Here is a 14565-nt window from a genome sequence, read left to right as displayed (position 1 = left end):
AACCCATGTAGAAGCAAATGCCGCAAATAAAGCAACAATACCGCCCCTGAAAACAGTGAGCAATCCTCCTTGGACATGCAAAAGATATGGCAATCCCTGAAGGTCCCCCCTTTGGTGCATTTTGTTTTTTCTGTCAAGGGACCCCGTGATCAGAGGTGAGTGCTAGGCACCAAGCTTCCACAGTGTCTTTGGGAAAGTGGTTGTCCTATCTTAAGGACACCAGGTGCTGCGATCTCCTGAACGCCTGCATTTTAGAACAGGACATAGAATCAGCAGCGTTATTTTGCACACCCATGACATGGTTCACCCTGCACTTTACGTTTATCAACAAACAAGACCACGCCAATTTCTTCAGCAACCTAAGGACCATGGGACAAGAAGCTCTCTTGTTATTGATGACCTGGACCACGGATATGCTGTCGGACCAAAATGACCACATTTTCATCCTGAAATTCTCTTTGTCATGCTATCACGGTTTGAGGAAAGTTACATTACGTATCAAGCCAGACAAGGACCACTCTTCTGGCCAAAACACCATGCACCATTTTGCACCCAGAATAGACCCAAAGCCAACACTCCCGGCTCCATCCGTGAATAGCCTAAATGTGCTTTTTGCTAGTTCCGCTGCCGATCACAACTGTGATCCATTAAAGTCAGCATGGAATGCAGCCACCATCATCAGGTCAATGTGATTTATTTATGGAGGAGGTATATCATTTCTCCAGTTATCTATGTGATAGTAGATTTAGATGCTGCATGGCATACTACTGGAAATGACCTCCTCTTATTGCCAAAATTAAAAAGACAACTTTGTTTATGTGGTTGCTTTTGTGGTTATTTCATGCACAATTTAACATTATAATTTTAATGGTGTTTGAGAAGGAGACAGCCCTTTAGTTTTGTTGATTCTAAATAGTGTGTTTCGTTAATGTTCAGCCTTCTGTTTATTTTCAATGGCCTTTAATTCTTGTAATCAGTTGAAAGTCCTTGGTTCATTGTTAGTTATCTTAATCATTACTTGAACTTTATCAAATCTCTTGACCAGTAATTAATTTGCTTGATTAATCTTTGATTTTCTGTTCATGATTAGTTGCACAAACAATCCTTGTGTTATCAGTTATCCTTCTCAATCCTCGACATGCTGTTCCCTATTATCATAGCTCATCAGGAGTGGAATGTGTTGATTAAAATAATAGGAATTAAAAGGAAGATAGAAAACATATTATGGTTAGGTATAAAAGACCAGAGTAACTCTTACAACCAAGTGCTTGGTCGTACACAGTCACTCTGTTTTGAATCAACACATTCCATCATAATACTAAGATTCCAGAATGGTGGATATGCCAAAATATAGTATAATTGAATTCCTCCCTTCTTCACCAATTTTACTTATTATAGAATTCACAAAACCGATCTATTTATGAGGAACTTTAAAGAAAGTCCAATATAAAGAAAAGGAGCTACAACAAGCATGCTTGGTTAAATAGATCATTTTTGGTGCACATATCCCCCTGATGAGCTATGCTAATCAAGTGCCTGAACACCCCTGCTTATCTACCCAGAGTACCTTTCTACAAAGATCTGCATTCTCTGGTTTCTTTACAGAATGGGTTTTATTAGTGTTTCTTGGTTCTTCGTTTGCATTCGTTTCTTTAAGTCTATTTTTATACAACGTTGATTGGAAATTTGTATTTTGGGCCATTGCACTGAAGTTGTTTGGTTTGCTACTGTTATTACCTCACACACCTCCTGCTCTTAACCTCTGTTAACAAGAGGCAAAGGAGGTATTTCGTTTAGGCTGTGCCTGTTTCACCTTTATGATTTAGATCACTGCTGGTTTAATAGTACTGTGGCGCTAACTTTACAGTTTATCCGCTGCACAATCCTTTACTCCTGCAGAGCAGTAGTCGTGGTGTCACAGTGTGAAGGACCAGGTACAAAAGGGGTGCAACAGACCAAAGCAGTGCCTTTTTACTGGCCCAAGTTCCCGACGCAACAGGGACAAGGAATGAGGCCATTGTTGGATCTGGCGACCTACAGAAAACACTTCACTACGTTGCCTGATGGTAGAAACTCATCATTCCCTGAAGGAAGGAAAACTGCCCTCTTGGTCCCTGCACCACCTAGCTTTTTCAGCGCTCTTCTCCCCCCATGCTGTTGTGGCTTGCTTCACATCCAGACAGTGCAGACACAGCCCTTTATCCATCCATATCCCATTCCCCTGCACCCTCCAGGCCCATGCAACACATTTTGATTTTCGAAAATTGGGGCACCTGTTTATTACATCTATATGAAATGAAAACACTTTAATATGCACAAAATCAAAGCCTAGGGTTTCAGTGCATTTGGGTGCAGCAGGAACAAATATAAACCTGTCAGTCCAGAGAAGTAATGTATTTAATCTTTAGGACTACTATACTTTGAAAAGGAACACAGGGTTATAATAGCAATTGCTATTTTATGCTCACACAGGCCCCGTCTTCTTTGTAGCAGATTATGTGGCACTTGTGTAGTAGTTTGGGTTATGCTGAAAGTCATCCATATAGGTCCAATAAGCGGGATGTATGTGGCTGCGAATAGTAGAAAAGGAAGATGCTATTTTAATTGTAGATCTTCTAAAGATGCAGGCAGGAGTTAAGGGAGGGAGTGCTTTGGGCAGTGCCGCCAAGGGAATAAGAATGTTCGTTTTTCACCTTGCTGTTTATAATCGCTCGCCAACCCTATCAATATCAAGAGTTTTCTCCCAACACAAAATGCTTGGAAATGCACAAATTTAGCGTAACCTCAATTCTGTGGGTTGGTTTAATGCTGTAGTAAAAAAAACTATGATAAAGAGCTGCAGTGCTAAGATCCGTTAGTGTATTTAACTTGTTTCCTATCACAGTGCGAATCCCCTCCTCCCTCTTTTTTTATTTAGCTGCTATGTCATTGGCAGTGACTAAGTCAAACAAACCAGTTTGCTTTAATTTTTAATTTTGCTTAATTCTGTCTTTACCACACTATATTAGCAGATAATGAATGACAACGTATGCACGATCACATCTAAGTGTGTCACTTAGCGCATGTTGAACTAGGGTTAACCACACTGCTCTCACTGCATTTATTATATTTTTGCTGGAAGGCTTTCTGAATGTTTTGCGCCACATTTTTCAATGAGGCAACCGCAGATTGGAAGTTCTAGGAATTGCGGTCCATATCTTTGAACCGCTGCATAGTATGGGCACTGCTGGAACAGAGTGGAATCATGTTTGTGGACAGAATGGTCTATAATTGGGTCAATAACTTGTGCAGTAAGTTGGGATGTAAGTAAATAAAGTGAACTGTGCTGAAACCTGGTCTCTATGTGTTGAAAAATGTTGAAAGTCCGTTTGTTTCCACAGGCAGCAGAAGGCGTTGCCTTCATTGGACCTGACACACATGCCATTCAAGCCATGGGAGATAAGATTGAAAGCAAGCTATTAGCCAAGAACGCCAGGGTCAACACCATCCCGGGGTTTGATGGCGTGGTAAAGGTGAGAAGACTTTTAAATGCTTCCTTGTACTTCTGAGGCCTCCATTTTTAATATAGTTTATCACTGGTAAACCTTGATCGAAGGTTTCCTTACCAAGTACTTGTGTAAAATAAAAAATGTTTAATCAATGTCATGTCACGACTTCCCAATGCTGCAAATATTGTCCTAAAGAAAGAAATTGTGTGCCTTGTGTATGTAAAGAATTGAGATGGCGTGTGACTTTTTATGTCTGGCTAGTAGCTTGGAACTTGGCATTTTTACCCCTGAATTAATGAATAGTGAAATGTTCAGCTCTCGCCACCTCCCAAAGGCTGCTCCTATATTGAGTCCATGAGGGCACAACTGTTAAGAAATCAGGAATTTTCCTTTGAGGCAAATATAAATCAGAGTTTTGAAATCTGTTTTTTAGATGCATGATGGACTTTGGTAGGGACCCAATATAAACGGGGCGGAGGGTGCAATTGAAAACAATATACCAATTTAATATCATGTGCTGAAAAGAACTTGAATTATTTTTTTCAAGATGAGTTTGGTTTTCCCCTTCCCAGAATTTTCAAGTAACAGTTAAACATTGTTTGGAACATTACTTATATTTTATAGCCCAGCCATGTCAGATCTGTGGGACCATGCAGTGCCACATTTGAACTGTTTTTATGACACATGAAAGGTCCCAATGTAGCCCATGAATTGGGGCATCATTAATTCAGATCAGCCTTACGAAGGTTAGAGCGGGTTTCGTTTTGGGCTCTTTTTTAGAGCAAATCACATAAAACAACCTGTAAATACAGTTGTCCAGTTTTACAGTTGAAATCATTATTTGTTCAAAAGGCAATCCCAATGCTGTTCCTCCCAATTCAAAAGATGTAGCCCTGTCTGGGGATATTGAGTTGTCATGCTTAAGCCCCTGTGTACCTTGACTGGTATGGCCCTAGGCACTTCCCCTAGGCCAAGAAGCAATGTCCTAACTGAGATCTGTATGAAAAGATGCCACATGGTTGCTGTCTGAAGACCCCACCCACTCACCAAGTGAAAGTGTGAATTGCCATATAGAAAAAGCTGGGCCAGGCTTTGTCAGTGGTAACTTAAGGTGGAGGGCAAGCAAACAGACTGTCCGGGAGCAAGGTCAAACCATGAATGCCCCTGCTTGCACCAATTCTTACATCACAAATGGAAGTCCCACACTACCCAATCTCTTCCAGCATAACTAGATAGACGGTAGGAAATGGTCCACACAAGGCTGATACAAAAGCCTCTGGATCCAGCTGTGCTGCCCAGGCACCATGAAGGTACAGAGCGCTTTAATGGTTATCGGTTGACTCCAGTTTGCTTTCTTTTATAAACAAATTCTGTTAAGTTGCTAATCTTACTGGCTATACCAGCAAACATCAGTAATTTCTTTTCATTTTGCCCTCCTTATCAGACACCTCTATATGAATTTTGCTTAATTTCTTTGTGATGTCCATGGGCTGCATGTGCTTGCGATGGCAGAGGATGTTACGAGACAGAAAAGCGTTTGCAAGGCAATTCGGCTGCCTTTAATTGCAACATTATTATCAAAAGCATACATTACATAAAATAAAACTTGGTTAAACTATTGCATATTATCAAATTTGGACACATTGTCCTTAAATTTAAAAAATGAATGTGCTAGGGTGCAAGTGGCATGCTCTCGTGCCACCACAAAGCAGTCCTGTAGCAAAAAAGAGGGGTCATAATTTTAAACTTGAACACCCTGACTTAGCATGATCATGTCACAAGTTATATGTTGGGAACATGGTCTGTTGTCTTAAGTTTCAGATTCCACACACCATCAAGTACATTGATACATATATGCTGGCATTGCAGTCATACTAAATTGATCAGTTTTTGTTACCCAGAGAACTATGACTGATGTGACGAAGATTGCTGTACTTGAGCTGGAGACATTCACAGTGCTTCCCCGCCGCTCCTTACCTGTGCCGTTAAGGAAACCCCAAGACACCCGGATGAATAGGGAAAACTGAGGGTTCAAGAACTGCAACATTGTAGAGGGAAAACCTGAACTGAATCAGGGAATAATTGGCTGATTTAAGAGGAAGGAGAAATTTAAGGAGACCTTAGTTTGGGCCCCAAATACCCAAACTCAGCTGACATACTGAACAGGAAAAACAACTTCTCCAGTAATCCCACCATCCCTTTTGCAGAAGGAAAGCATGAAATGTACCGAAGACCTACAAATGTACATTCAAAGTGCTGGAAGTCTGAGGGGGCCTATGCACCCCAGACACTTCCTATACATCTAAGCGTACAGTCATGGGGAACTGGTACCCTCTCCTGTTTGGTGCCTGTTGTGGCAGAGAAGCGTATCTTTCTCTTCTACAGTGACCGAACTGCCAGCGAAGTCTTTCCTTGCTCCCCATAGTAAAAGAAAGCCTGAAGGACGGGGAACACATGGCTTCTGCATAGATGCAGCCACAAAAGAGGCGGCTCTAACCCCCCATCCCACATTTACAAATTGATGTGGAAAAACAGCCACTTTTAATACAAATTAGAAGAAATGGGGTTTCACCCTCCCCGTCCATCAGAAGGATGGTACTGTTATTACCTTAACCTGCTGTGTTGTATGTAGAGAGCAGCATAAACGCATTTCTAAAGGGAGGGGGCCAGAAGAAAAACTAGGAGTGTAACCCCCTGCCATCATCACCAGTATCCAGCACACATTGAAAAGAGAATTCAAAATGGAAGCAGCACCTGCTATTATGACATGACCTGCCCCACTCAACCCACATCACTCCAACAACCTGGTCCAATCCCATTTAAGGCCAGCCCAAACCACACAGGTTCAAATAATCCAGAGCACCACCCAGGTGAATGACCGATCAGCCTTTAAAACACAGTCAGCCCATCCATTTCAAGCCTTGACAGAGCTTGCACAAGAAGGGCAGATCCCTATCCTGGAGACCCCATCCCAACTGAATGCCACTATGGAGACCAAGAAGCGGAAGATATTTGTGTGTTGTAAGGAGACAAAGGCGTGGTGTACAGAGGGAGGTATTGGATTGGAGGGAGAGTTTTTAGATTGGGAGGAAGGGATTAGTAGTTGTGTGGAGCAGGTGAGCAGGCCTGACTTGTTCGAGAGAGGTATTGCTTGGGAACAGAGACGGATATGTATCACCTTGGATAGGAAAGTGGTGAGCGTGAGAACAATCTTAAAGGGGGAGGAATATTGTGTAGGAGACGTTCAATTTACAGGAACGGGCGTTAGAAGATGAAGCATTTAGTTAACACTACATGGTCAGGCTTCAGGCGTCAGAGCTATTTGTAGGATTCCAAGAAGGGACGCACAACAGTATAATCAGAGCTATTGGATTTATTCAAGGATTTGATAAAAATCAGGTTAGGCTGGACGCACGCCTAAATTGCTTAGGGGTTATGCCCCAAAAATATAATGAGACCACTTTGGAAAAAGTCGAAAAGCATAGTAGTGGTGTATGGTAGAAGTTGTCTTCACACCCAAAGGTTATCTTCTTGGTTGTAATTGCCAAAACCTAGTCTTAATGAGCGGCTGTCCTCCTGGGAAAGCCCTAGTGTAAGCCAAACAAGAGTCCAATGAGAAATTCCAACCTAAGCTCATGGAGTATCTCAGCCTGCTTGCAAATCCTATTCTAAAACACAAAGGTGGTTCTTCTAGCACAAGATGACCCTGGTTCTGCACTCAATACCCAGGGTTCCTCTGACATCTGCTTTCACTTACTCCGGTAAGCTCTCCGAGACAATTTGGGGAAGGTCAGTGCTGTATAAATGTTTACATAAAATAGCATGAAAGGAATGTAATGTCCTCCACACTATAACTCAGGGTAGTCGCCCTCCCACTATAAAGTGTAATTTAAAGTTGGGCTAGCTCCCTGCCAAACGTTAGGTAGGTGAGTATTTTCCCCCTCCCTTCCGTGTGGGCCTTGTCAGGCAGCTGATTTCATTTTACTCTCATGGTTCTTGATTCATCATGCCTTTTCCCAGGCTTTGATTCGCAGGTGCTCCAGTGCTCATTTCACCAGCCCTCTTCACTTGTTAAATTAAAAAAATAATTAAAGTGCTCCTCATAGTATAGCACATGGATATTTTTACCCCCAACCCTCGTGGGTAATTTAAAACTGGTATTACTCCCTGCCTGAACACAGGGTTGCTGGATAGATGAGTACCCCCCCCCCCCCTCCCTCACCTGACTGTACTCGATTTCACCCCCTTGCCACAGATCTTACCTCATTCTATCCTTCTCTTTGTGATTTTCTGGTTGGAAGTTTAGGCTTTGAGCTCTCCAGTCCTCTTCCAAGGATTCTGTAGTTTGTTTGGGTGAATTCAGCAGTCACTCACCCTTAACAGTTTGCTTCTCAATGGGTAAAGTGTTTCCCTCTCTGCGCCATTATCGCAAAACGCCCACATCCTGCCAGTTGTGGTCTATTCTGCTGTGAAGGGATTAAAGTTGGGCTCTCTCACTGCCCAACAATGGAGTTCTTGGGTAGATGACTATTTGCTCCTCCCATACCTAAGAATACTTGTCAGTAAGCCAGTTGCACCTGTTTGCCATGGGTCTTGCTTTGTTCGGTCTTTCTCTGCCCTTGGTTGATATTGGACAGCCCCAGGCGTCAAGCTTTCCAATTCCCTCCATGGAGTCTGCAGTTAATTGGGCTGAGGTCCAAGCAGCCAATCTCTCCTGTGGTGAGATTGGTTGTTTGGGCTCACCACTTCTTAGTGGAGCCAGGTGTTTCACCCACACTGGGTTCCCAGTCTCTCTCTCTACATGTTCGCCAGACATGCACAACCTTACTCTGGTATTGGTTCACTTTTCCAACCAGGCTTCTTCAAAGAGCAATTGTGCTTCCTTCCGGTCGGTGACACTTACTGACTTTTCCTAGCCTCTTTTATACACTTGGAACAATGGTACTTTTTCTCTCTTGGGATTGTTTCTTTCCTGAAGCGATCTGCTGCTTTGAGCACTCGGATTACTCAGACCTGCTAAGTTTCTGAAATGCATCGATTAAGTAAATATTACAGGTTTTCTGTGGTTGGTTTACTCAAGCGCCTTAACAGAGACCAGGGTGCATAGGTGACAAAAGGCGTCTGTGCCGCCTTGAAATCTGAGAATTGCAGGGTTGCGGCTTTGCAGGTAGCCCAAAGACTGCAGGCGAAGAAGTGAAGCTTTTCCCGACCAGTCATGAGGTAAGCGAGCGGCATGTCCTATGTGGTTCTCCCTTTTTCTGATCTGTGCTTCCACTGGTGGGTGATCCCCCCTTAGTCAGTGAATCATCTCTGGGGTCTGCTTCCTGCAGCACAGCTGCATTCCGTGGAAACTTCACCAAATATGTTTTCTCTTAGCCTGCATGTGGGTCATGGGTGTGGTTTGGCTTTGTTACCTGTACGAGGGTGTAAAAACACCAAGGAATCCTGCTAGACCCCCCCTCTTGGGGCACTTTAGGTAGTGACTGGGCTGCCTCAGCTCGCTGAAGCTTAGCCTCTTTGCACAAAAGGATGTGGAATTGCTCCAACTCACCACCTATCCCCCTAAATCATATGTAGTGCACCTTAGATAGTCTGACTCGGCATCAGGATTTTCTGACTAAATTGCGCCTACTGGAGGTCCTAAACATCTGGTGTGTTGCAAGAAGGCAGACAATGACAATGCAACTAAAGGGAGACCTCTTGGCCAAAACATAGTTTAGTAGCTTTTGGCACTAGCTTGAAAACTATGCAAACAATTAGTATTTTTTTTTATTATTTCTTTAAGACTCAGCCCAGGAATGTTACTAAATTGTGTAAAGACACAAATATGAAGTCACAGATGTACTTGTGCCAAATACCTCAATCCTACTTGTGATCTGTACTGCTGCCTTGACCAAGCTTTGCTTAGTGGCTTAATTATTCAACCATATGTCCCCGCTTTCTTCCCCAAATCCAATTCTGGGTGACCAACCTTAGTGCCTCGAAAGTACTCATCTGTTTATCAAGGAAACAGCCCCCTAAAAGATAAGATCAAAGGTTGATAAGTCACCATCTGTGGAGCCAATTCTGGCAATGAATCCAACATTCCTGATATGATATGATAGGTTATTTATAACGCACTTAATACCCAGGGGTTTCTAAGCGCGGACCCGGGGATTGAACCTGTGTTGCTCCGTGTCGTCTTGCTTCCAAGGTGAGCATTTTGACCCTGAGCTATCCTCCCGAGACTCCGGATATAAACAGTGGTAAACCTATAGACCAATTCACAATTGTCCTTTCTAATGTTGCATGTCTGCCATTCTGGTCGCCCTCCTGCCCCTCTTTGCAATTTGTCAGTTACTCTCTTCTCCAGCAGGGAGAACAAATGTAGGTACTTCCCTTTCAATGTCTCTTGCTTAACTTCTGGCGCTATTTTCGAAGCTAGCAGTCTCCTCACCCCGCACTACATTTGGGCATTAGTCCGTTACACCCCTTTTTTGTTATTGTTGCGAAGGTGCCAAGTACACCGATCTCAACCATCTCAACAATATTGCCTATATGTTGGGAACCAGAGTGTGAGACACGTGCAGTACCAGTGAAAATGCTGATGCCAAGGAAAATCCTGGAGGCAAGGTTCCCATTGAGAAAGCCATATCTGCATACGAGACAGTATGATGGCCATTTGAATGAAATCCCAGAAGAAGCAGGACCAATGAATTAACAAGCAGATTGGTGACATCACACAAAGCCAGACTGATGTACATAGAAGGGATGCAGAGACAAGAGAAGTGACTATAGTCTAGTCTATAAGGCATCAAGAAAGTATCAAAGATAAGTGACATCTCGGGCTCGAGCTGAAGAAACGTCTGCTACAGAAACAATGAAGATATCAAGTTATTTTACACGTGTACAGATGCAAAGAACCACAAGCAGATGAAGTATTCTTGAGGCTAGCTTTATAGTGAATGGATTGCGGCATGTGCCAACGTATACATATATAGAAGTAAGTTCAGAATGGATGTTTACACATCTTACTATAGCCGAGCTGGACAAGAGAAGGAAGACCTTTTCCAGTGTGTCGCAGTTGAAAAAGAATGAAATTGTAGAAGTGAATCTCAAAGGCGAAGCTGGATCAACCCCAAGAAACCAAGGTCTTATCGGACTGGGATGAGCAGACATTAGTTACAATCGTGTGAAAGAATGAAACTCTTGTTCAGAAGGCATGGACGAAAACAAGGAAGACGTCAGAGATCGATTAAGAAAATAGTATTTTAAATGCACCAGAGCTTAAATTTGTGGTCTTCAGTCACGTGAATGGATGGAACTGGACCAACATGACGAACCACACCTCTGCAGAAGGGCAGAGCGTGCCTCTACTCCCTTGTATTCTCCAGAGCACAGAACATTTCCAAGGCCAAGTTCAAAGTCTTAAATGACGTGCACACCACTGAGTTGATGATAGATGATAAGCTAATTGGTGGGAAGCTATGGTTATGACCAGCTCACCAGCACCTGGAAGTCCAGCCTGCGTGCTGCTAACGTGGGTGGAAAAGTACTGACGGATGTAAGGGTGCCAACCAATTGTAGGGGGCCTTATGATTAAGAGCAATATAGTTTGTGTAACCAATGGGACGTTGTGCATTTAGTGAGATTCGTAGTGACTTGTTTGAGGGGAGGGCTTCGTAGTCCCACCTGATAAGGAGCCTATCACTTTCTTAGACTAGTATGGAACGTATACTTCGATGTTCCCTCTAAGCCTATCGCATTTGCCACTAGGTTTTTGTAGTTTGCCACATAGGATGACGTTAGTAAATACGTAGGTTACGTCATCAATGACGAGTTTTTACTATAAGTATGATGTTTTTTATGAAGCAAATTGAGAGACCATGCTACGTGACGTCCGTTGTACTCCCTCTTTTAGATAATTGATGATAAAACGGTTCACTATGCCAGCTTCTGGAGTCATTTTGATTATTGATGTTTGAGTAACTTCATCCTCATCATTCTCAAAGTTTTGCTACCTCCTCTTAAAGGGCTGGGTAGGCTGTCCCGGTCCATTATCACTCATAGACCCTTTCAACATTGAAGGGCCTACTTCTATTGATCCAGAGGCTGTTGTGGTCCCCGTCCCCATTGACTATGCCAGCTCACATTTCTCTTTGCTGTGAGCCATCCACATTACTTATTGACACACTTGCCACCATCAGGTGTGCACCTCTCCGCACTATCGATGTACCCCTGATCATCCCAGATCACAGGTTTCCAACTATAGCCATCCCCCCCTGTGGCATGGTATGATCCCTTCAGCCATCACCTGAGGTTTGACCAAGAATTAACCGCCCCTAGCAACCACTGACCCCAAATCAATGTGTATTGAGGCCAAGGGAAGGCACATGCATACTGGGATCACACCTGATGTGGTAAGGTAGGGCCCAACCTCACCCCCCCCCCACCCTTGAGGTGCATTCACAACGTTTGCATTTCCAACTAGCGCATTTATTACTGGCGGCACCCTGCCTCAACTGACCCACCCTCTGTTGTGGCCAAAACTCCCAGTGCTCACAAAGCCCTCCCCAATTCCACCAGTAGATTTGTTTGTTTGATGTGGCTTTCTCTCCCACTTTTCCTTTCACTGTAGTCATCCTTTTCTTTGGCAACAAAGGGAAAGCTGCCGTAGTGATCACTTCCTTCCGCCTGGGCCTTAACTGATTCTCCCATATACACATTTGAGCTCAAAACAGGAATATTTATGCAGTTGCTCTAGAACCTAAGCCGGGCAGTGTGCAAAAGCAAAGGAACGCACCAGAGCCCATTTTGGAAGTGAAATGCCACATTAATTCACAGCAAACATAAACCCACAAATGTGACCCAAGAAACCGTTATACGTTCACTTAAACATTTCAAATGAAACAAAAAAACAGCATTGGCATGAATTCCGTCACCCTGCAGCGAGTGGTCCATCCGCCCCACATGGACAGTACATGACGGTCAGGCGATCCCCTGTGTCCCAGTCATGCCCTTTTTTCGGGGCGGTATCAGTAGGCCCGATGCACCATGCATATACCGACTGCCTCCTGATTCTGAAGGGGCAAATCACCATCCTCCTGGACCTCCACTACATACCAGTCCGGGGCTCTCCTATCAACCAAAGGCAAGTTCATAAAAGCTTTGAAGTTCTTGCACAAAAGTTCTGTTCACTGTTCGGACAGATGCACTCCATCCTGGTGAAAATATGATGCGCCCCACACCAGTCCAATTACAATGATTCTAAAGCGCATGTGGCGGGATGCCAGCCAAGCCAGTTCATTGTTCAATTTCCTTGCCGAAATGTTCAAGGGTTGAGATTCCTTGTTCAATCCCAACCTAGATCGCGGGATGATAGATGACCAAGCCACAATCGCCCGCGGGTAGTACCTGGCAATCCAAGAGAAGAGGGGCAACAACTCTTCCCTCAGTTTTTCTTCACCACGGGAACCCACTGCCCCCAACAGTCCACCATTGCCACCTCCCCATGACCCTCCTATCTGCAGCGAGGCTGTTTTTTTTTTTTATTTTAAATCTTGATCATATGACTGTGACTGGGAAGAGTAGCACTCTGATTAACACTCTAGGCATATACTTTGATAGAGGGTGATAGAGGGGGTCTAGATACCATGGGGCCAGGATCGCACCTAGGCCAGTGGCATGCATGTGTTTCTAAGCCTTAAGTTCATGCTTACTCCTCTGTTAGGACATTCCCATAAACCAAGACCCACATTCAAGGCAGGTACCTGGAAGAGGGGTTTCGGTGTGCAACAACCAAGTCTTTTTTTTTTTTTTCTTATTGAATATTGGAAATACTTGATCACATTTGCACACAAAAAGAAATGCCTTTTGGCCTTGAGGCCTTTCATCAGTCATCACTTGAGCTGCATTCTGCTGAAGAGCCTCAACACCAACATCTGTGGTAGTTTTGCCATCCCTTAACCCCAAGCAAATATATTCCCGCCCTGCTGACCCCCCACTGCTCCCCATACTCCCCATGAAATAGCAGGCACACAATATATTGGATTGGGTAGAAAGTAGGTTGCAACTGCTTTATTAGGCCGGAATCATCTTACAGGTGAGCCGATAACATGAATGTCACATCTTCAAGATTCTATTCTGAGCTGGTATACTAGCTACACCCCTAGTATGGAATACGTTCTTACTCCTTTCAAGGGGGCTCCCAGATCTCAAGCTAACAATCGATCTATACGTCACTTTATTTATGTCACTTACACATCCCGTTTCTATTTCAATTTTCTCTTGTCACTTCTTTATTAAAATACTTCTGATATGTCCGTTTTCTTTGACATTTCTGCTGGCGGCAAGCCCCGCATCTAGTGGGGTGGCTGGATTGGGCAAGCAGTGCCAAGGCAGGTAGCCTCTCTACATGCTGCGCCCCCACACCCTCACCAATGATGTGGTGCTCGATGTGAGCACAGGGGGTGCCCGGAGAGTGCAAGGCAGGAGAGGGACTTTCATGGGCTTTTGTAGGTCAGGCAGCAGCACTGCGGCCAGCATCGCCTCCTCCTTGGTGGTCCAACTGCAGTGCTACCGCCCGGTCTCGCGCACCGCCATTTTGTCTTTGGATTCTTGCTACTGCCGGATTTCTGCTGCTCCGGTTCCGCTGTGTTGTTGCACCACACCCTCTTTACACTGCCCGCCTGCACTGCCTTAGTTCCCCAATGGTGGGAAAAGAGGGAGCCTCTTGGTGACTGAAGGTTCCCAGGTTGGTGAACACAGGAGGTATGTGCTGCGGTTGGCGTGGCTTGTTTTTCTCTTCGTTGGTGAAGGTGGGAGGGGCAGTGGGCAAGAGCGGGCAGGAGTTTTGTCAGCAGTTTCTTCTGTGTTTTGTGGCATTGGTTGGGGGGAGCTTCAATCAGAGCATTCTGGCATTTTTATGTGATTGAGCCTGATGGGGGTATTTTGGTTTCCCGTTTCACATCTCCACTTACATTTTTACGAGGAATTCTAAAAGCGAATGTTAGTGGTTTTTGATTAGTTGGGGGAATGGATCCAGGTCTGTTAAGCTCCTTACTGGTGCTAGTACAGCAATGGGGGATGGGAAGCGTCC

General features: G+C 44.2%; 1 protein-coding gene across 1 annotated transcript in view; it reads left to right on the top strand.

Annotated features, from left to right (window-relative positions):
• Positions 1-14565, top strand: part of PCCA (propionyl-CoA carboxylase subunit alpha) — a 3020006-nt gene that overhangs the window by 816504 nt on the left and 2188937 nt on the right. The window contains exon 7 of the mRNA XM_069637005.1: positions 3381-3512. Within this exon, the coding sequence (XP_069493106.1) occupies positions 3381-3512 (132 nt within the window). The remainder of the gene's footprint in view (positions 1-3380; positions 3513-14565) is intronic.

The sequence above is a fragment of the Ambystoma mexicanum genome, chromosome 7p (assembly GCF_040938575.1).
Source record: "Ambystoma mexicanum isolate Mex_15411 chromosome 7p, UKY_AmexF1_1, whole genome shotgun sequence".
Lineage (NCBI taxonomy): Eukaryota > Metazoa > Chordata > Amphibia > Caudata > Ambystomatidae > Ambystoma > Ambystoma mexicanum.
Note: the sequence above shows the minus strand (reverse complement) of the source record. Positions and strands in the feature narration are given on the sequence as shown.